At 36.8% G+C, this 24,212-nt stretch overlaps 1 protein-coding gene across 1 annotated transcript in view; it reads right to left on the reverse strand.

Moving 5' to 3' along the window:
* TECTA (tectorin alpha) overlaps positions 1–24,212 on the reverse strand; it is a 623,032-nt gene that overhangs the window by 399,612 nt on the left and 199,208 nt on the right. Inside the window, exon 8 of the mRNA XM_044075148.1 lies at positions 17,517–17,929. Coding sequence (XP_043931083.1) covers positions 17,517–17,929 — 413 coding nt within the window. The remainder of the gene's footprint in view (positions 1–17,516; positions 17,930–24,212) is intronic.

Consider the following 24,212-nt stretch of genomic DNA (forward strand, 5'->3'; position numbering starts at 1 on the left):
GGTCACTGCTAAGTTTTCTAAATGAGCTGTCAAGTTCAGTAACACTGTAGCAACATCATTTTGCAAGATTTTAAACAATTCAGCTGGAATTCCTTCACATCTTGCAGACTTGTTATTAGACAGGCTTTCAAGGACCCATTTAATTTCTCTCTCCAGGACGTCTGGCTATAGATCAGAGAACATACCTCTGTATATATCAGTGATGCTAATGCCCTTCTTACATAAGTCTTCTGTATATTTCTGCCACCTCTTCTTACTATCTTCTTCTTCAGCTAGATCCCTTCCAAACAAACATACATCACCTAACTTCTCTTGTAATAACACTAATACAGAATATTTATTTTTGTTATAGTATTGAGGACACTTATAAGTTGGTAATTGCTAATCTGTTTAATGTTTGTCTTTTCAACTTTTTCCCGGTTAGAGGTCGCCACAGCGGAACTCTGGTCCGCTAATGATTGGCAGTAGATTTTTTTATGGTGCCGAGTTGCCAGCCCAAAGCCCAACCTTCAGCGAAGGCATGCCCATTCACGCATATCTTTTGGAGGCCACTCAACCGCGGGGAGGACATGCAGACTCCACACAGAAGGCACTCCAGCCGAGAATCGAACAGGAGAACCTCTTGCTGTGAGGCAACAATGCTACTGTTGTACCACCATGGCTATACAATTGCTAATCTGTTTAATGTCACCCTTTAATTTACAGACTGATACTTCATATGCAATCTTTCAAGACGCAGGGAAATTAATGTTGACAAGTGAACTATTAAAAGGGGATTTTAGCAGGGAGCTAATTGTGTTTCTCCTGTACTTCAAATTTAACAATTGTATACAGCAAATTCTATCAAACATTTTATTTAGAACCTGAAAGGCAATACTGTTTTTACCAGTTTTGTTCGTTTATGTTTTTTTGACTCTTTTTCTTATAAATAGATGAATCAAGTTTAATGATACTCTTTGAGATTTAACTACAACTAAATTTACATTTGGGCAATAAAACTAAGGCTATGACTCCCAGTATTTAATTATTGGTGGTAACTGTTTCTATTTGCATCCATCAAGTATAGATGCCATTGTGGCCTGTCTGCTTTCTTTTAATGTCTTAAAATCATTGAATAATATTGTCCTGTCATTGTTAATATTAATATTATCGAATTCCATTTCTGTACAAATGCCATATTGTTTAAATTATCCTAATGAGTGAGAGTAACTGTATGCCTTCAGGACCAAACCCCTTAATCATCTGAAACATAATAACGTTTGCCACTGATTTGTAGACAAAGGATGTAACAGAATAATTTAAAACATCATAAAGCATTACATATGTGATTATTACTAAACTAGAGTGTATAACTCCTGTTAACATAGTACCATGATGTGTTACACTTTTTCTATTTTTTGATGCACTCCATATTTAAATGATTTTATTTTCTATTTGCTTTGCTCTTATTGTATGTCTGACTTGCCTTGCACTGTTACAACTCTAATTATTGTATTTTTGTTGGTTAATTGAGTAGATGAGCTAGTCCCTGAACCCCTTTTTTAGCCATCATATATTTGCTTATTTTATTTATTTGACATCTGATAACCAGATAAGCACACATGTCCAGGGACCTTTCCAGGCATGACCTAGGCTTCAGCAGCAATAAAGTTAATAGAGCAAAATATGCAAAAAAATCATATTATCAGCTACAGAAATATTTAAGCAAGAGCAAGTAATTTAATACTCCACCTATAAAGGTACAGTGATATATGCAGCAAAATGGTCAAGATGCATCAAATCCAAAGAAAGAAAACTCAGCAATAAACAAAGCCATAACAGGCATGCAAAGCAATTATCATTGGTAAAGAGAAGTAAGACACATGCAACCACAGCAACAAATGAGGAGAGGAGTGAATGCAAAATGGAAAAAATAAGTTGCATAGGCTAGTAAGAGCTGCAGTTAACCTAACACTGGCTGATGTTAAATTAACTTGCAAATAATTAAACTATAAGTTGACATTGAAAAAAGCTAACAGGTGGGATAGTGACTGTGATTTTTAAAATCAATGAGATTGAAAATTGCTTCTAATGTCTTTCTTTAGGCTTTTGCAAAAGAACCATAGAGTGGCTATGTTTCTAATTTTCTCAAGGATACTGTTCCAATGTGTTTGGGTCTAACTTGGAAAAAGCTGTTCCTGCAGAGGGCAGTGTGTATGGCGCAGGGTATATTGTTGACTGCATTCCTTAAATAGTAAGTATTTTTTTTCCTAAATGTTAGGAATTTAACTAGAATGAGGCAGAAGTGGTCATTTAGGAGTTTACATGAGAGTGAGTTCAGTAGGAAAGTGTCTCTGTTAGGGATTGGGAGGTAGTTGGTATTGGTGATAGCATAACAGTAATGCTTGTACTAAGGGCTGAAGAACACAGACCTGAATATTTCATTGTCAGCATTTTGGAGTATTTCACAGTTTTTGTGGAGTGGAGAGCAATGAGACTGAGCGCATATTCAAACTTTGGTAGAACAGCAGCTATCTCGTGCTTGGTCTCTTTAGTAAGAACATACAAGATTTTGAATGCTACTTTCAGTTATGACCAAATCGTTGGGCTTTAAAGCTCAGTGTAAGTTAGGAAGGACAAAATGTTATCAAGGATTAGAAAGAGATATTTTTTATTGGGCAACTGAAGGGAGCATTTCAGTCTTTGGTTCACTTATATGGAAAGATTGTGTTCCTGCCAGCCTCCTGACAGTTCCAAACTATATCAAAGTAGTTTAGAATTAATGTACTTTGGTGAGGGAGAAGCCCTTGTGATGAATAAGTTATCTACATATAAGACGCAGTTTAGATAAGGCAGCTCCCAAGAGTAGTCAATAAAGCAGAAGTAAACTAATGTACAATGAGACCAGTAGAGCCCCTAATATGGATTTTTGTGGAATACCTATGGATAAGGCTGTGAGTTTTCAACAGTAATGGTGAAAGACCTACTGTCGAGGTAGTTATTGAACCATGCACATGCCTCATTACAGAATCTGCTATGAGCTAAAAGGCCATTTTGAGGTCAATAAACAATGCCACAGTAAGCCATCCTTTGTCCATAATGGTGAAGTATCATTTGGCAAAGTGAAGATAGCAGTGGTGGTGTTTTACCTTAACATGACAATACTGCAGGATATATTTCAGGATCTGTTCATAAATGAATATGCAGGATATTAATGTTTATCAGTATGATATGTGCTTGCCATTTGGGGTCTATATCACGAAATTGAACTTCCAAAATGCTGAACACCACAAGTTCGAATTTGGAAGATTGAATTCAGATAACATCGACACTTCAAAACAGCAAATTTATTTCCAGGAAAAAAATTTGCTGTTCCGAAAAACACACACATAACACAATTACACCAAACACTTTCAAAACCTGCACTAAACCTAATATACACCACTATCTATGCACTATCCTTAACCCAGCCCTAACCCTAAAGTCCATCACTGCCGCACACTTACCTGACCTGTGCCCTAACCCTAAAGTCCGACACTACCACACACTTACCTGACCCGCGCCCTAACCCTAAAGTCCATCACTACCTGTTCGTACTCTTACCTTGACCCGGTCCGAAAATACCATTTTTTTATTTTCTATGTTTGTCATATATGAACTTACTATGATTAACTATAACTAAATATTACTGACACTGAAATGATGTGAATAATTAGAGATTATTTAGTGAATAATGGGCTCTATTTATATAGTAAAAGGATATAAAATTGTAATGTGAAGTTATACATTTTTGTGCTGACGGAAGCAGAGTTGACATAGTGACCATGCTTTTGGCTGTCAGTAATATTTTAATAGTTTGGTAGTTATAGATAAGAATTGTTTCGTATATCTGGAAAAGTAGATAACTGTTAAAGAAGATCATATATAAAAATTCCAGAAAGGCAACCTGTTAGTTAAAGTTAATCATAGTAAGTTCATATATGACAAAGAAAAATAAAACAAATGCTTTTGAAAACATTTTTAAAAAAGCTAGTATTACACTTTGGCCACTGGATGGCAGCAAAGTGGAAACAGGGAAGCTATGTAAAACTAAATCCATTGGAATGATACATTCGGCACTTATAGCCAGTAAAAAACTAGGCACAGAAGTGCATATTAGCATATAGCTAAAGTAGGATGGGCCAACTTAGTACATTAGCATATTTTGGCGCCAATATTAAATCATAGCTATTGGCTACTTAGTAGTGCAAAGAAAGATTACTGGATATTTTAATAAAGACTAAGAATGAATTGACATGATTGGTTTAGAAGTCAATTGATTTTAAACCTTATTGGTTAGTTTTTAGTATAAATATTAAGCATTGCTACCAAAAGATAATGATCTGAAGAAGTAGGAGCGGCCTTAGGTCAACTGGTTCCCTAGGCAGAAGGGCACTATGGCACCCCCCACCACACCACCCAGTGCCCCCATCCTGGTCTACCTACACCAAATAAATACTGGAAAAGTGCCCCTACTAAAGCGGCACCCTAGGCAGCCACCTAGTTGGTCTATGCCTAAGGCCGGCTATGTGAAGAAGGCTAAATAGCCGAAAGCGCTTATCGTTTTATCACTATGGAATTTTAATGCTGTTTTTACTTTTTTCCATTAAATTTGCTTGCTGTTTGACACAGGATTTTATTGTGGTAGATTTTTGCTGTGGTGGAATACCAGAGGTTTTTTCTTTGTTTAAGTGGAGAAATTAGGTACATATAAGTATGGTGCCTGCAAGTACTGTAGGTAAATAAATACACAGGTAAATTAATGATGACAACTGTTAAGGTAAATAAAATTGCAATACATCAGGTGTGATATACATTGCTATATGTTTATCCTATCCAACCAGTGCTTTATATAGCCAAGATGAAAAATATATTGATAAGGACAGAATCTATCAACATATTTATTGCATTAAAAAGAAGAATTATAGTAAAGATTTGGTTAAACATACTGGACAGTGTCAGAGTTTTAATAAATCTGTATTTTTTATAATGGAAAAGGTGGATATAAATACAAAGGGAGGAGACTGGGATAATTATTTGTTAAACAGGGAACTGTATTGGAAGTTTTTATTGGGAGCAGATACTTCTCTAGGTACCAATGATTGTATTTCTATTAGTAGCTTTTTAAGAATGAAGCAGAGTTGTGTGAAATTATTTTGATTAATGGAAACAAAGTAATGCAATTTTATGTAAAGCTTATTTAAATCAATTATTTGATTTATTAAGGAGTTCTAATGAAACCTATAATTGATGTGAATGAAAGTGTTAACTTAATAAATTATATTTATTTGTGGTTCCAAGAAGAAGTGGATTGCTTATTTCATTAAGATGGCTGAATTATTATCACTCTGTGCCAACTGTTGTGGATTGATATTTGCATTGGGTACTTGTTTTGTATCGGGACATTAGTCGGTCTTACAGGACACATTTTATTATTCTGGAGGACAAGCTCTGGCATCTCAGCAAGAATTCCTGCCTTCTTTTCTAAATTTTGTATTGCAACTTTCACAATATGCAATTCCTTTTGAATGTGTGTCTAAACAAAAAACACCTGTGGAACATCTGAGGTTAATTCAACCAGGGGTAATCCTGACACCAACAGAAAACCGACCTGTGCAGAAGATACACAAGGAGACATTAATTGGTTGTCCTACAATGCTTCTACCAGCCAACACTGGCATTTTGGAAGCTTGAACTGCCTTTTGAACACTGTACCAGGTTTTAAGGACATTTACTCAAGAAGTGTTTCCAGCACCTTATCTAAACAAACTACTCGTGCACTAACTCCTTAGCTCAATGCTTTCTGGAATTCATAAACTCCAATGCCCTAGATCAACTTATCCACAACCCCACCAGGGGCAACAATATCCTAGACCTAGTCATTACCAACATGAGTGATCAGTGTTCCACACCTGAAGTCAACTTCTCATTTGTCTGATCCGACCATAAGCTTATCACACTTGATATCCACATCCCGCCCCCACCCCCCCATTAAGGAAACCATAGTAAAAAATTTCTCCAAAGCCAACTTTATGCTTCTTAAGACAGAAGTGGTGAACTTCATGACACCCATGCAGATGGACAATACTGTTACAACTGCTGAATCCTACACAAATGCACTCTATAAGCACTTACATGAGTGCATGGATTGTGCTATCCCAAACAGAACCAAGAAGCTATCCTCCAAAAAAAGGAAGCCAGTCTGGTGGTCCCCTGCCATAAACAAACTGTACAACAGAAGGAAGAAACTGTTGCAAAAGAGAGTAAAATCCCATGAGTGGAGGAGCTGCCTGGTCAGCCTCAGTAAGAAGCTGAGATTCCTTATAAGATCCTCCAAAGCTAGCTACAAAAACAAAATCTCCACTAAATCCAAGAACAACCACAAAGCATTCTATAGCTATGTCAATAATCTAGATGGCAACACCCAGATCTGCTCTGAGTTACAGCACAAAGGCATGAAAATTACAGAACCAACTGATATTGTCAACATCCTGGCAGATCGGTTCAGTGCTAACTTTACCCCCCTCTCACCCCTTAAAGGGCCCATATCTATACAGGAAGTATACAGAGTCTCTGTAATCACAACTACACAGGTAAAAGCTGTACTCTCTAAAGCCAAAAACACAGCATCCATGGGACCAGACAACATCCCAGGCTGCGTTTTACACAAACTTCAGAACGAACTGGCTCCCCACTTAAGCACCATGTTCAATAATAGCCTCGCATCAGGCTTTGTGCCCACTGAATGGTGCACAGCAACAGTTATCCCACTCCACAAAGGGAGAGCCACCACTGATTCTGGGAACTATTGACCTATTAGCCTGACGAGCCTGGTCTGTAAGGCCATGGAATATATCATCATGGAACTCATAAACAAAGACATTGGTAACCTCCAAACTCTGGATCCCACCCAGTTTGGGTTTGTGAAAGGCAGATCATGCCTCCTGAACCTGATCAACTTCTTTGAGGCAGTCACCAAGCCGTGGATGAGGGTATGGTGGTTCACACAGCCTATCTTGACCTCACCAAGGCTTTCAACACCATCCCCCATTCTGGAATTATAGCTAAACTCACTAAACTAGGTATAAATACCTACTTCACAAGATGGGTTGCCAACTGGCTCACTGACAGAACCCACACTGTAAAAGTTGCAGACTCCAAATCTGACCTCAAGGCAGTGACAAGTAAAGTGCCACAGGGTTCCGTCCTGGGACATCTCCTGTTTGGTATCTACTTCTCTGAAGAACAGGCTAACACAGAAGGCCTCTGGCTTATGAAGTTTGCAGATGACTGCAAACTAGGAGCCATAGTCAAGTCCCCAAATGATGTGGAAATCCTACAGAAGGGCTTCACTGAGACAGATGTCTGGTGTCAGAGTCATGGCCTCAAGCTCAATGCCAAAATGTGCAGTGTCATCCCCTTTGGTAAAAACTCTGTACCCATGAACTACCACATAGGCAGCAATCTACTTAACACCAAATGCATGATAAGAGACCTTGGGACCCAGGTGGACAGTAGTCTTTCCTTTGATAGTCACATCGCCACAGTAGTCAGGAAGTCCTTCTACGTGGCACACCTCATCATAAAAGGGTTCTCATCCAGGAAAAAAGAGGTCATTCTTCCCCTCTACTCGTCACTCATTAGACCCATTATAGAGTACAAAGCCCCTTTTGGAATGTACCTCACAAGACATCTGCAGCAGCTGGAAATGCCACAGAAGTACCTCACAAAGAGGATTACTGGCCTCAAACAAATGCCCTACACTGACCACCTCAAAAAACTCCAGCTTTACTCCATAGCATATCGCCTACTCTGAAGTGATCTCTGCCTAACATGTAAAGTTATGTCAAACCCAGAGCTGTTGGACATGCTACAGCTAAAGAAATCCCAATCCCTCCAAGCTACACGCTCTAGGGACCTAAGCCTTGTCACCACAATAAACAGGACACGCTGGAGAGATAGATTCCTGTCCTAGAGACTTCCTATACTCTGGAACAAGCTACCCATCTATGTCAAGCAAAGTGCTTCATTAGCACTCTTAAAGAAAAATCTTGATGAGTGGATGGGAAATAGGAAATACACCCTGGGGATCACTTCTGTGTCTCTGCTGGACAGTGGCACAGGAAAATAACTTTCTTGGGTGGCGAAAGCTATGGTACCTTGCTGGCTAGGCTTACGTATGCCCTTGGGCCAATAGACTAGTACCTACCTATGAACCTATGAACCTATGATGATTTCTATATGAAATTGTCTAAATTTAAAATGCTTCAACTGGATAACCAATTTCGTAGAGAATCAATTAATCAAGGTACTGTACATTTGGGTTTACATTAGTATACCAATGTGATGTTATTGGGTTTGTCTCTATATTCCAAACTTATTAGTTTTTTTGATAAGGTAGGGATGGGGTTTTTAGAAATCATTTTCAAATGTAATGTTAAACACAAAGAGAGTTTAAGGTTGGATTTGGAAGACTTAAATAGATCTATTCAAACCAATTTATTATTCTCTTCCTTTAAATCAGATTTCGAGATTAAATTCAACAAAGTAAACATCCGAATAGATTTTAATAGAAGGTGTAAAATAAAAAAAAATGTGCCCATGACAAAAGCAATATGCAGAAACGAAAGTTTCTCTCGTCACTAAGAACAAGTCCCATATTGGCCACAAGGGACATGGCTCAACTTGATATATAAAAAACTGGAGTGCAAGAAATAAGGATTTTCATGGCATTTCTAGCAACAATTATAATTCAAATTATAGGCATAACAGCAAGAGTTCTTTGGACACTTTAGACAAATTTGATGAAGGGAACAGTAGAGAAACAGAAGCTTTTTTAGATGAGGTTCCTCCAAGGAGATCACACAGGATAGCGAACAGAAAACAGACGTTCAACAAGAATGGGCACAGGAATTCGCAATATTGCCAATCATTAGTGGACCGGAGTTCCGCTGTGGCGACTCCTAACCGGGAAAAGCTGAAAGACACAACAACAACACTGGAACTGAATAACACTGGTTACAAAAATCCTGCCACTATTGATGGACCAAATGAAAGGTTGTCAAATGACTTATGTCTTTTTTAATTTGAGTAATGTTGTTATTATACCAGCTCACAGAAACTTGTTTCAGAAAGGGTTCACCTTTCAAGCAGCTAAGAGGGTGCTGCCAGGGTCTTGTTAGAACTGAAGGCCTTTACACAGTAGCTTAAATTTTCTTTAATGTTTAATGGTCAAAATAATGATTTTGGAACTGAAAGACAGTAGTGTTTTCAATCTGCCTTTAGACCCAATTTTGACTGTGCTTGAAAAAAACTGGTTGAAACTGATGTTAGTGCATTATTAAAGAAGCAACCAGATTAGAAATATTTTAACCTCACTATAGCAGACACATGGCTATTAAATGAATTATCTGGTGATAATAACACGAGGGTTATGAGACCCAATAAAGGGAGTGGGGTGGTTTTGATGAACTCAGCCTTATATATTGTCAAGATTTTACAGATGTTACATGAGGACCAATGTTATAATGTGGTTTCTAAAAATGAAGTTTCTTTAGCCTATTCTGACATAAATGTTTTTAGATGAATTAATATCAGATGGTGACATTTCTGAAATGTTCTGTGACTTTATTATTGTACAGCATCCTCTTATTCCTTGTATATTCGGTATACGAAAAATACATTAAAACAAGCAAGATCTCCCATCAATACAAACTGTACCAGCAGAAGCTAGTAAAACTGAATCATTAGCCACGTTTATAAATTATAAGTAAAAAAGGTGTTTTAGGATATTTTTTATATGTATTACGTGATCTGTGGTATTTATTGGATCAACTTAGATCCAACAAATACAAAAAAGAACCCTTGTTGGTTACAGTAGACATTAAAGACTTATACGGTGATACCACAAGATTTAGGTCTACAGTGGTTCAGGGATATCATTTTAGACATGAAAATGTTGATCAAATATGTGAACTAATGAAGCTAGTTCTTAAAAATAATTTCTTCATATGTGACGGAGAATTCTTTAACGAAAAATCAGATATAGCTATGTGGTCCTTAGCAGCCCCCATTTTTGTAAACTTGAAATGAAGAAAACGTAGCTGTATTGCTGAAGGCTCCGAGCATAAATGTAGAAATGTAGTAGGAAAAAATCCTCGGTTCCACCACAGCTGTAAAAATGTTAAAAACAAACTTTAATCTTCAGTAAAAACAACAAAAACAGGAGCACAGTAAAATTCCCTGATAAACACTTTTGGCTTACTAGCCTTCATCAGATCAAATGTCTTAGCTGTGCTCACCCTGAATTTAAAGACAGAATAAATCAATCAATGTTCCAGACACATAGTCATAACCAATGAAAACTCATTAGTTTGCATACAGCATATTTCCTGTGTCTTGCTGTGAGCCAATCATTATTGTATCTCAACACAAGGTATCAAATGTCTGGTATCCTTGTGGCAGAACTATCCAATAGCAACAAAGTTAATGATTTGCATATAGCATAAATCCTGCTTCTTGTTATAGCCAATCATATTTATGCCTTCAAATATCCAATCTACAATTTTCTTGTCCTGTAGCTATCTAATAGCATCGAAGGGACTGAATTCCTTTGGTTGCCAGAACATATTGTTATTCAGTTCATTCAACAATATGCAGTACTACACAGAAGCAAGTAGCACATATGATACAGTTTTATAAGTGCAATAGCATTTGTGCTCTTGCATATAAATTCCTATTATGTGCATATTACACAGTATAGCGAATTAATACATGTATCCATGTGGTTTTCAGAGTAACATACTCTATGCCTCCTGAAGTATTCTTACCCATTTACTCCTTGTTCTATGGAAAATACTGCCTGGCCACAGATTCAGCATAAAATAATGCAAAAGAAAGAGTGTTATCACTGCTAAAGCATTCCTTGTTTTTATCAGTCTCTGCCTTGAATAATTAAACTGCAAATGATGTAAATATATTCGCAGAACAACTTGACGAAGCATAAAAATAATTCTTAGCTCTTGTATCCCAATGCCATAATAATAAGGTTGCACCACAAAGGGTACTGTAGATAATCACTGCTGTAGCTTTCCTTGTTTTTACCAGTCTCTGCCTCAAATAATTAAACTGCAAATGATGTAAATATATTCGCAGAACAACTTGGCAAAGCATAGAATAAATCGCAGCTCTTATATTCCATTGCCATAAATTATCCATTTATCCATTAATCTTCCTTTCTGGAAGCTACACTCATTTTCTTGCTTTCAGCATAGGTTTCAGTGGGGCAAAACTATTGAGACTTGGTGGACAGTTGGCTCTCAAGTTGGTTATCCAGCTGGATTCACATAGTTCAGTTCTGTTTTTAATATTCCCTTCTCATAAACTCATGGGAATTACTTCCACCGCTCTGAATTTAAAGCGGTGGGTGGGATTGCTGGCAACATGCGCTGCAAGAGCATTTGTGAGATCCAATTTCTTAATATCTCTAAGGTGACGCAGGATCCGATTTTTAAAAAGCTGATCTGTTTTGCCTATGTAAATGGTAGTACAGTGTGTACAGCAAGCAAGATAAATTAGATGTTGTGTATTGCAGCTTGCATATGTATTGAAACTGTAGATACGGTTCATGCCCAGATGTATAAATGCATTGGCGCTATCCAAGTGATTACATGCTTTACATCTGTGGCACCTATAAGTACCCCTTCTATTTGACATTTCTTGTTCAGCAGTGCCATCTTTGTTACAAAGTAGTCTTTTTAGATTCTTTTTATTCTTGAAGGTGAATCGGGGTGACTCACCATCAATATCTTTATGTTTTTCATCAGCAATGAGTATGTGCCAAAACCTTCTGATAATGCCACATACTCTCTTGTTATCCATACTGTAAGTTAAATTGCAGGTAAGCTGATTTCTTCGAATCCTTGGTTTCGCATTCCTCTTATGTAAATCTGGTCCTTGGTTGGAGAAAAATGGTTGGCCTCTTCCATTCCGAATGTCATCTTGTTCATTCACCTTTACTAGGTTTTTTGCACCATAACCCCTTGCTTCTAGGTTAGATTGCAAATTCAGTAATTCTGAAACAAACTCTTGGTCATTTGTGCAGAGTCTAGAGATCCTTGTTGCTTGGTTATCAAAAATATTATTAAAGACATGGCGAGGATGCATGCTTAACCGATGTAAATAATGGTTTCTCCAGGTTGATTTTCTATATATACTGGTACTCAGACTCAAGTTGGCATGAATACTGATCTTCACATCCAAGAAATCAATAGTCTCTCTCAAAGATTTAACTTTGAATTCCAAAAATCCCATACTACGATTGAGATATTCAGTGAATTCATCCAGTTGGCTTTCATTACCCTCCCATAGGATAAAGATGTCATCCACGAAACGGCCATAATACTTCAGATGACTATACCATGGGTTAGAATGACTCATAACCTTCTCTTTTTCCCATTGGGCCAATACCAAATTCAAATAGCTGTTTGCACAGGGGGTGCCCTTTGCTACCCCCCATGTCTGTAGAAAGAATTCTGAACTGTAAACAAAAACATTAGTTTCCAATACAAGTTCTAACAATAGGCATATGAGATCAGCATTGAACCCAAGATATATATATATATATATATATATATATATATATATATATATATATATATATATATATATATATATATATGATGTCTACTGTTAGCAATTCATTTTTATTTTATTCTAGTAACTATATATGGAAGATAAATACAAGAACTGTAAAAGGCTAGTTTGTTAGGCTGTCCAGACTATTGTCAGATGAACAAGTATTTTATGATGAGATAAGGGTCATGAAACAGTTATCTTTGGATTGAGGGTACATTAATAAACATGATAATTATTTGTGAAACAGGGAGCTGTATTGGCAGCCTTTAGTGGAAGCAGATACTCCTCCAGGTATTGATTACTGCATTTCTATTAGTAGCCTTTTTAAGAATGAAGCAGAGTTTTGTGAGATTATTTTTATTGGTTGAACCAAAGTCGTGTGATTTTATGTAAAGCTTTTTTACATTGGTTATTTGATTTATTAAGTAGCTCTGATGAAGTCTATAACTGATGTGAATGAAAGTACTTAATGTATTAAATTATATTTATTTGTAGTTCCAATAGGAAGTGGAGTATTTATTTTTGAGTTCATAAATGATTTTTGTTCAATTGTTTTTGAAAGAGAGTCCAGGCTGTCAATTGGTCTGCAATCCTCCAGTACTTTGGAGTTGGCTGATTTGGAGAGTTGGACTATGGTATTGGAAGAGATTAGGAATTGCTCTGGTGGTCAGGGATAAGTTGTATGTTAAAGGTGGTATGGGAAGGGCTGTGAGCAAGTGCATTTCACAGTTTGGAATGAGGAGCTGAATAGTATAGAAGGAAGACTTAGATTGAGTACTGAGTTTACTCAAGTTTTTCTTAACTTGATTTTTGCTGAGGACTTTGAAATGTAATTGCTGGTAGTATAGAAGCTCATGTAGTGTGCTGATGGGGGTGTGGTGGTGAGAAGCTGGGTAGGTAATCTAGACACAATGGCAAATACAACAAAAAAGAGGAATTTACAACATTATAAAGCAATATGATATTACAGAACATAATCTATAATGTGATACAGGATTTTAAAAAATTCTTGAGAAGTTATCATCGTATAGTTGAACGTTAGAATATACAGTTGAAGATACTTAAAAAAAGAATAAGTTTAGTATCACTGTTTTAGGAAAAAATAGGAAGGAAAAATGAAATGTGATTGCATATTTATACAAATTTGGTAATCAAGAGTTCAGTGTGTTAAGGATTTACTGCTGTAAAGAACAGCTTATGCTAAAAAGAGAATACTTATCTCTTATGTATAGAAAAAGTGACATCCCTCCTCTGGGCCAGTAAGCAAGGAGCCTGAATACTCACCACTGACACTGGTGAGGGGTGTTCACGTGGAACAAAAATAGAAACACAAAGGGCACACAGGGAAAATACTCAGTCGCGGGGGGCTGGGTTTCTCTCTCCTCTATCTCTCTCTCTCTCCAAGCCCCCAGTAATACTTCCCACTGGCACAGCTGTAGAATTGAGTCCACAGCCAAGTGTACAAGCCAAGTCATCCACTACCCTCTTTCTGCGAAACCAGAGCTCTGTGTCCATGCTCTAAGTAGCTGACACATGCATTCTTTGAGATTTGATTTTCACACACACACACACACCTGGGCACCTGGGAAAGGCAGGCACAGATTTACTACCTCTGTTACCTTTACCCGGACTATAAGTTAGGTACTGCACCAGAACACTCCAAAACTAGCTACTCTAAGGCTCTTACAAGGGTACCCAATTATATTGAGTAGAATTAATACTAATACAAATGGTCGTGTTTAACCAGTGCATCAAGGCTTTCAGGAGTGGCCACAATCTCACTAAATAAATACCCACAATGAAACATTTAAATATATTTAATAATAAATAATAAAATAACATGAACATACTAAATATCTATTTACAATAAACACCAAAGTTTCAGCCATAGGAAATATTAAAAGTACCACAGATGGATAGAGTCACAGAGATAGCAAAAAACAGTATTCAACTACTCTCACTATATTTTCCTGCTTGATCTATAGATTACAATTCCATGGTTACTTTCTAAAGCAAGGCAAGATTTAGTAGGTGAGCGGTCCTTCCTTCTTTGTCAAGTTTCAAAAACAGAATGTCTTGAGACTTCTGTTTCATCTAGTATTAAAACGTCATTTCAGTGCTGGAATACAGAAAGACACCGCATTCATCTGGTCATCTGACTCTGGTACCCACACTACCCCCTTTGCTAGAAACTGAACCAAACTTTTGCAAATATGTGTTACCATACACACAGACAGAGCTTTGCTGAGATGCATTATAGCATCCGGAAGCTTTAAACCATTTCAAAACTTTCACCCTTCCAGAGTAGCAATTAGTTCACCCTTAAGGACAATACAGTAGGATTCCTAGTCCTGGTTTTTACAGACATTTTGTCTCTGAATGCAATGAGAACTGTAAGATACAATCTTTATGGCCTAAACCAGATAATTTAATTTCAGACTATTTTTCAAAGTGAGGTAGACTAAGATTAACCTCTTGTCTTCCAGTATCCTCTGTTACAACATATTCATTTCAACAGTTACAGTCTGACATACAGGTGTATTTATTTTCTGTAGAGCAGGACCCGCTGTTGGTACATTTTGAACACAAGTAGCTTTACACATACTTTTTCAACACAAACACCTGTATAAATTGGTTTGATATACAAATGACATGTAATTCTTTACAAAATTCCAGCTAGCTATGGAAGCATATATATTAAACATCCACTGTCCTACTTCTCCTGGTGTAGCTGGCTGGCAATACCCACATCATCACAGTATGTAATAAGCTTTTCCAAGGTTCTGCGGGAGATAATTTTAGATGGATTGCTTAATCTTAGTAAAATGCCTTTTATCAGCATCAAGGATGACTGGAAGTCTTGATGTAGAAGCTTTTACTATTGCCTTGTTTCTCAAGTGGGGTAGTATTTTTTCACAGAATAGCCTAAAAGAGAATGTAGACAACAGCAAGGTATCTAAATTTGTGACTGGTTACCCAGTTTGCTTATTCATTTGAGATGCAGTTGTGCTTACTTCTGTGAATAGGTAAATTTAGTTCCCACGTTCTTCCCTAAACCCCCTTTCTTAAGCAAAGTGCCCATATTCTTTGTCATCAAAATTCCTTAAGCCAAACTGGTACACAACAGCCTGAATACCTTATCCACCACTACCCTTCCCTCTTCCAACCAAAACTGTCAGTATTCATCCTTCGTAATCTAACCTTACACTCATGTCCTTTCTCATTTTCCTAACTAGGCCTCTTAATAATGTTAACTGCCTCCCCTACTAGTGCTATTTTCCTTTCATTGCTGGCCTTGCCCTGTGATGAACTGCCCCCCTATTTGCTACATTGGCCATCCAGGAGTCTAGCACCAGATAGTTCTGTGTTCAAAATTAACTTTATATGGGCTTTGGCCTTGCAGTATAGAGTGATAAAGATCCGACTAATGACACAGAGTAGCAGCAGTAAGCAATGCCACTGTCCACCAAAGGGAGGGGTTTGTTTGATAAGCCTGTTCCCCAAAATGGCTAATGGCCCACCCTCTCCTAGCTCTTGCCTCAGTGGGGAAGAAATGAACTTATAGGCTCTCACTTTGGCTACAGAACAAGTGAGCCACAGTGCACCTCCTGGGTCCTGGAATGAATAGATTGGTTCTTGACTTATGATAACTTGGTTAACACTAGAATCCAAGGAAGAGACCCTGAGGACAGTAATTTAGGAGAGGCAAACAAATATGTTTAAGCTACTGACTGTGTATATTTATTTTTTTCTTGGCACTTCCTTTTTTATTGTTTACTAACCACTAGATTACCCTTGATCTTTGCCATTGTGAGAGACGATAATTCTGGCACTGATCAGGATGTTCTATAAGGCACAACACCCCCATTTCACCTGTGACAACTTGAACAAATGGAAGTCTCACAGTATAAGATCCTTAAGCTTGGTGGATGCTCATGCCTGTCTATGTTTCGCTCTGGATAACACATCTGGCCTCCATCAGGTGTCCTTCTTGCAGCAGATCAAACTGCCATCCCCTCCCCAATATGGGGGAGTCAATATCAGACACCAGTACCTACCCTCTAACACCAGCTCCTCCAGTGCCTGAGTCACTAGTATTTCCCAGGTGATTTAAGTCACAGTGAGGACTTTATCCTCCTGTATCATGAAGCCATCAAGTCTGTAGATCCCTCAGTTTTAAAATCAAGTCACACTAAGTGACTGTACAACCCTCCTTCCCAAATTCACATGTAACTAAACAGCAGGCAAGCAGCCTACTCTGACAAATAATACAAGAAAAATAAGGTTTAGTCTTTACTAACCCATCACTTCAAAAGTTAAACAAATCTAAACAAACATAACTCTGCAAATGTGAAACAAAAAACTAATACAGACTTGTGTTAAGTTAGTGAAATTGCAACAGTAGTTGGCCAATAAGAAACTATACCAGTAGTTCTGATTTTAGAATGTATCTATTATTTAAAAGATGCAGTTTTCAGTTTTCCAAAAAAAGTAATATAACTATATTTCCTAAATGTTATTCACTGAACTGACTTCATTTGTTTACATTTTTCTTCAGGAGTCATACAAAAAGAAATGTATGATTTAACCTGTGCTCTGTACATTTAAAATCATGGCTCTGTGTTAATAAGTTGTCTGGTTTGTTGCTGAATACCTAACATTATGTAAAATAAATTGCTTTCAGTTCATGGATTCTCAGTCTTGGATTGTGATTTATTTTGTTACCAAATCAACATAGTCTTTGATAGATCAGTGTCTTGCAATTCAGCAAGTATGAAAGGTAAACTTAAACTAAAGGAATGGATATTCATAGATAGTACCTTCTTCACATTAGAAGTACCAAGATAATAAGTTTTCCTTACCTCTACTTTGCCAAAGCTTCCTTTTGGGATAAGAATTCGGTGAGAGTGAACAGTCACCAAGACATGTTTTAGCCAGGAGACAGCAGCACTGACCCTGTATTCATTTTTTGCTTCAACACTAAAGAAGGGCTGGTTTGGCACTTCCAAGCAAGGCCTAGATAATATGTAAGAGCAAGTCCCTTGGAAATGATAAAGTAATCCATCAAAAGTGTGATAGTGAGGATCTCCAAACACAACACATGTACTGGTCTCTAAAGCCTCGCACTTGTAAATCCCTTCCCTCGATTCGCATCTCTCATATGGGCTGCACGATATTGATTGACAATAAATTTCATTGTTGAAATCCAGGCATCTGCATTTAACAGAGCAGTTGGAATTATCCCAGAATACCTCACCGGGTCGGAGAAACTGGCCTAAAAAATAAACAATTATGTTCCATTTATTCAATTTAATCAGATATACTGATACTGAAGGCAGTTAGCACAATTTAGTAATACACAATATTTGATGCAAGAACATAGTGTCCTTTTAAATATAGTTGCATTAGAAAACATTGCACATTTTAGAAACAGACTGGAGTAGTTTGGTAGCCTGATAGCATTCAAAACTACAAATATACCTTCCAACATTAAAGCAAACTGGTTTATTTGATTATGTCATTTCTTAGTTTAAAAAAAGTAATATTGTCTTCTTATTTGTTCACAATTTCTAACCAAAATATATATCATATTATATTGTGACAAACCATTTCCACTGACAGAGCAGTAAAGCCCTGAGTATGACCAAGGAAATGTCTGTGATTAGTAGCTTGGGTGGTCCCAGGAGTAGGTGAGGGGGGTAAAGGAAAAGGCTTTGGCAGGGGAAGGGCATGGTGGCATGTCATTAAGAGATGACATCTCTTTGCAGTCTCTGTAAAGACTAGGATTTGAAATTGCTACTAGACTAGGCTTGCAGGCAGAACTGGAAGGTGTTGCTACTTGGTGGCAGGGACATAACTAGACCATACTTACTTACAAATAAGTCACCTGTAATAGTGCCAGCATACAGCTGCAAAGAGCTAAGAGGCCATCTCACATTCTTCAAAAGAAAAAGCACTCTATGGATGAAGAGACAGGCTGGATTACTCAGTTCTTCAGCTACCTGAAAGTATACGTTCACTTGATTCAAATTAAGTTGAGAGCTCTAGAAAGAATATCACTGCCTTTCAATGGGAAATCTCATTTTGTTAACAGTATTCATAAAATCTAAACTAGACATACTTAAGTTCAACATCAAAGAGGCCAGCATGTCTCCAGTCATGCTCAAGCTTTTGTCCCAGTCTCCTAAACTCAAAACAGCTTGCTATCACACCAGGGCTTATGAAGGTGTCAGATAGGCTGGAAATATACAAGACTGAATAAGTAGCTCCAATGTGGATATAATAACATAATAAGCATGTTTTGGCAGAAAGTAGTTTGGCTAGTTACCAAGCATTGGCACTGATAAGGAACTAATGACAGTCATGAGTGAGGTGATCAGCAGTTATACTACTCAAATTTCTGCATTCCACAGAGACTGAGGGATGTCTAGGCTGTAAATCAAGCAAGGTGCTGGTGCAAGCAATAGACCAGTGCCACCACCAGTTCTGAGGTGGACACATCAAGTTGGAACACTTAGTCAAGAATGTATTCAAGATGAAGGTTAACAGACATAACCATCTGAGTGAAACCAAACTACAGAGGACTTCTTGAGCTAGACCAGCATTTGTGCATGGTCTATCCAGATGCTGAAGCAGTCTAGCAGTAACCAGTCTGGAAACTCCAACATCGAGTCAGCAATGAAGTCTGTGAACACCTGAAGAAATATCCTTGTAATGCTAAATGGTAGTGGATAAAAAGAGCCCACAGCTTGCTCTTGTTTCCATAATATACTCAAAATAGTTAATAACCCCATTCTTTACCAAGGTCAAATGCAGTAAATTTACAGAAAAAATCCTGTCACACTCCTGTTCTTGTTCACCCTAGACTGCCCTGATTTCCATCTGATGATACTAGAATCTGCATAATCTGAGGTAATAAATCTCCAAATGTTGACAGCAAAGCAAATGTCCACACCAAAGTATGAAGAATGTGTCTTACGTAACGATAAAACAGCAATGTTGTAGACAGGTAGAAAGAAGATGTGATTGTTCAAACAAGTTTACCTGAATAGTTGTCTAAGCTGCTAAGACCACTGGATCAGAAAGCACAGTACAAATAGAGTGTAACATACAAGATAAACTAGCAGACAAAACAAAGGAAAATGTAATGTATAGTACCAAGCAGACCACAATGTCTTCACTAGCCAGAGAAGCTGAGGCCAAGAAAGCACAAAATAAGATACAACAAATGTAATCTACTGAACCAGAGTTAGGATGGATGCACAAACAACTGAAAAAGAAGAATACAATCAGAGCAAAAAGGGCAGAAAATAAAGAGTACTTAAAATGACTGATTCACAATGTAATCATTTATTATAATAATGTTACAATAACATTATCTTAAATCTAATAATGTCAGTATGTATTATAATAGTATTACAATAATAGTATCCTAAATCTAACATGCTGGTAAAAACAGAAAAAAGAATACTGTGCAATACAAGTCAGAACTGGGATTAACAATTAACTACCACTGGCTTTCCAAATGGCTGCACACTGATCAACAGCCTAACTTCAGCTCTCCCAGTGTGATAAAAGAAACTGAAACACAGGGGCCAGGAACTCTTGTCACTTTTACTAAATTCAGCAACTAGCTAGTAAATGCATTGCCTGGATGCCAGTAAAGAAGAAGAAACTAAGAGAGCCTGAAAGAAAATCAGCTAGAAAAGATGAAAAGAAACACTTACTGGGAAGAATCCTGCAGTTGTTCAGCAGAAAGGAGTTCAGGCTCCAGCTATGGTGACAGATATGGCTTATAGTAATATAGGTTCATAGGTTCATAGGTTAGTACTAGGCTATCTGCCCTTGCGGGCCATTTTGAAGCCTAGCCAATTATCCCTTGTGAGACTCAAACCCTGCACCTTGTGTTTGTAAGGCAAACACTTTGGAGAAGAAATAAGTCAAATGTGATTAAAATAAATGAATCACTGAAGAAGTATATCAACTCAAATAATGAAAATCTGGGAAAATGGAAGAAGCTTTAAACATATTCATATGAGTTGATAAAACTGCAAAAATCAGAGGCTGAAAGAAGAAAAGGTTGGCTGAGTATAACTCCTCAAGAAGAGATGCTTCAAAAAATGGTAGAATTAGATGGCAGAGCAGCTAGGGAAAATCTGAGATTTTCTTCTGTACCAGAGAAACTAGAAGAAGCAGACTATATTAATTTTATAAAGGCACAAATAACCAATTGGACTGATATTCTACAGCAGGAAATGTTAATTGAAAGGATACACCAAGTGTATGTTCCAAATTTGACCATGAGAAATCAGCCAAGACCTGTATTAATAAAGATGCAAACCTACAAGAGTTGATCCTGACAAAACTGTAGCGAAAGGAAAAAGTATTAAAAGTTGGATACAGTAGAATATTTGTGGAAAATGATTATTTACTGTACACCAGGCAGAAGAGAAACAAATTTATTCCAGTAATCAGGGAATGTCGAGAGGCAGGTGTGAGATTCAAGCTGCTATATTCAGCTGTCTTCAGAATATTTTTTCTGGGGGAGCAAAGTCATTTTTGATGCAGAGCAGGCTAAGAAGGGACTATAAAAGTTCATCCAACAAAAACTGAGCTTTCAACAGAAGGGGACACTGCTCTTCATTCTTCTGATAATAAAACACAAAGAGAGACTTTGCCAGTGAAATCTTTCCACTGTTCCAAAGGAGAATACTTGAGAGACAGAGAAAAGCACAAGAGATGACTAGAAGAATCTGGAGTTGGGAGATGGAGATGAACAGGAAGAAGACCAGCAACATGGAAATTAGTTAATAAATATGAGACTGCAAAGCATTGTTGTAGATTTGTGAAATACGGACGTATAAGAAAAAGAGGAAAGAATGGACTTTTGTTGACTTTGTTAAACTTGTAGGTAAGTAACTGAAAAGCATTTTAATCACTTCATGTCATTAATGTTTGGAAGGACACTGAGAGGAGGGAAAGAAGAAGAAAAGAGGAAACTAAAAGTAAAACAATTTCTATTCTTAACAGTATTTCTATGAAACTTTTCATAATATAAATTGCATGTTCTATAGTAAAGTATTTTTAGTTGTTCTTTTTTATGTAAAGTTAGTAAAGTAAACACATGCTTTTTTGTTGTTTTTCTTATATTTCTTTTTACTTTTTTGCTATTAATAAATACAGACATTGCAGAGCAAAAAGAGAAGAGGGGCTAAACAAAAGCATGCTTAAATTAGTATGCTGTAATCTTGGGTTGTTGAGGGGGAATGGGGTACAAAACTACACAGATCATAATATATGTTTTCTCTTACTTTTGCATATGTGAATGGCTGGATTAAGACCCTTGGCTTAATCTAATAAGGTTTAAGTGGAAACAAGTAAATATCAGAACACAGAATATAATGAAACATTTCCTTTAGTAATAAATAATTCAGCTTGTCTTTCAGGCTGCATCAGAGGACTACACTTTTTTTCTCTTATGTTTCCATGGAAACAAGCTGATAATATGGCAAAAAAGTCAAAACACTGGTTTCTGCAAGGATAAAATTTAATATTTTTCTGAAAGCATGCAATTTGTTTTCAAATCTGAGAAGGGAATAAAGATAAAAAAGAACAGACACCAATTTGTGTAAGTAGAAGCACATGCAATAACATGCATCTTAGCATGGATAACCTCAATTTCAGGTTAATTAAGGTCTATGTGGGGCAAATGTTCCTATTAGGAGGGTTAAACTTCATTATTTGAAAATGTACATAATTATGTGCATTTGTATCAAATTAGCAGGTTATGGGAGTGTTCTGGGGGTGTCTGTTTTTTTGTTTGAGGATTTTTTTTATTAAAATAAAATGTCTTGTAAAATGTGACATAGGTTCCAGTGTTGATTATAAGAAAAGCTGTATAAAAGATTAACCTGTCAAGCATTAGTGGGTGCACTTTTGCAGAAGCTGGAAATAGGCATTTTAAAAAAAGGTGCCATATATAATAGGTGTGAATAATGCCTTCTTACCATAATGGTGACACTTTTCATATTATCTTAGAATGTGAATGGTTTCACAGGTATAGACAAGGAAAGAATGTTTAAATTTATTAAGAAATACAGAGTGCAAACAGCAATGCTATAACAGACACATATGGAAAGAACTGATTGCGTGAATTTGATAAAGAACGGATTTCAGCATGGATATTCAGAGCAACAAAGGTAAAGAAGAGTACTTATATTAATTGCTAGAGGAGCTAAAATAGTGATAGAAGAGGAAAAAGGATAATAATGGCAAATTTGTGGTAGCAAGAGTCTATTTAAAAGGGATGAGGGTTAAGCTGGCATGTATTTACATTCCACCTATAACTGCTATTATAGATCTTTAAAAAAATTGGGAGAATTAATCAGCTTTCAGCAAGGAATATTACTTACAGTTGGGGACTGGAATTTGTTTTGCTGCAATGAGAATGTATCTGGGTGGCCTAGAATGGAAAATATAACAAAAAAAGATTTCTGAAGAAATTTATAAAAATATTTGGTATGAAAGACATGAATTCAGTAGTAGACAAAATTTACATATTATTCCCCAAACTATAATAACTGGGATAGACTAGACAGAAATTATATTTCATCGGAACGTTTGCATTTAATTGAGAACTTTGACACACATCCAGTAACTATTTCAGATCATGTGATAATAATTGCTAAGATAAAAATGCAATGTAATGATGTAAATACGAAACACTAATGCTTCCCCTCCTACCTGTTATAAAGAGAAGAATTTAAGGAAGAAACATTGGAAGCTATCTGGGAGTTATTAGGGAAGATAGAAATTATTCAAGAAGTTATATTTAGTGAGTGGGATAAAATGAAAGTAGAGTTTAAAATAGGGTAGGAATAAAAGAAAAAACAGATCTTGTTAAGAATTACTAAGAATTATTTAGGGTGTCTGACAAAAGTTAAAGTATTACAAAATAAGGGGAATCTGAACAAGAAGTCTAATTTCAGAGTGCTGAAGAGAAAATAAGGGAGCACCAAGTTAATATGCATATGTTTAAAAAGATTGCTGTTATGCAGCTGTTTTGATAACAACTTCAGACCAGAAAAACTTTTGGCACAATGACTCAATGGCTCAAATGGAAATATTTATGGAAGACGTAGTTTAGCGGTAGATGAGGCTCAACAATTAACAGTTAAGATAGGAGGAGATGAGCTAAAATCAGTGATGTATAACCAACCTGCAGGAAAGTCTCCAGGAATAGATGGTATTCCAGCAGAAGTTGGGAGACTAGGAAGCAAAAAAGTGATAAAGATCTGGAAGGTTTTGTTTAACAGTATTTTAAAAGGAGGGGTGGCACCAACATCCTGGAAGAAATCTGTGGTGGCAATAATACCTAAAGATGGTAAAGCTCTATAAGATTCAGCTTCATGCAGGCCCAATTAAACCATGATTATATGAAGTGTTTATGTCTATAATGGCTAAAAGAATGGCAAAGGTGTTGCCAAAATTGATAAACATGGATCACTGTGGTTTTGTGGAGGGCAGGCAAACATCTGACAAAAATGACTAGAACAATG

Source organism: Protopterus annectens, chromosome 6.part0 (assembly GCF_019279795.1).
Source record: "Protopterus annectens isolate FY-2018-M chromosome 6.part0, PAN1.0, whole genome shotgun sequence".
NCBI lineage: Eukaryota > Metazoa > Chordata > Ceratodontiformes > Protopteridae > Protopterus > Protopterus annectens.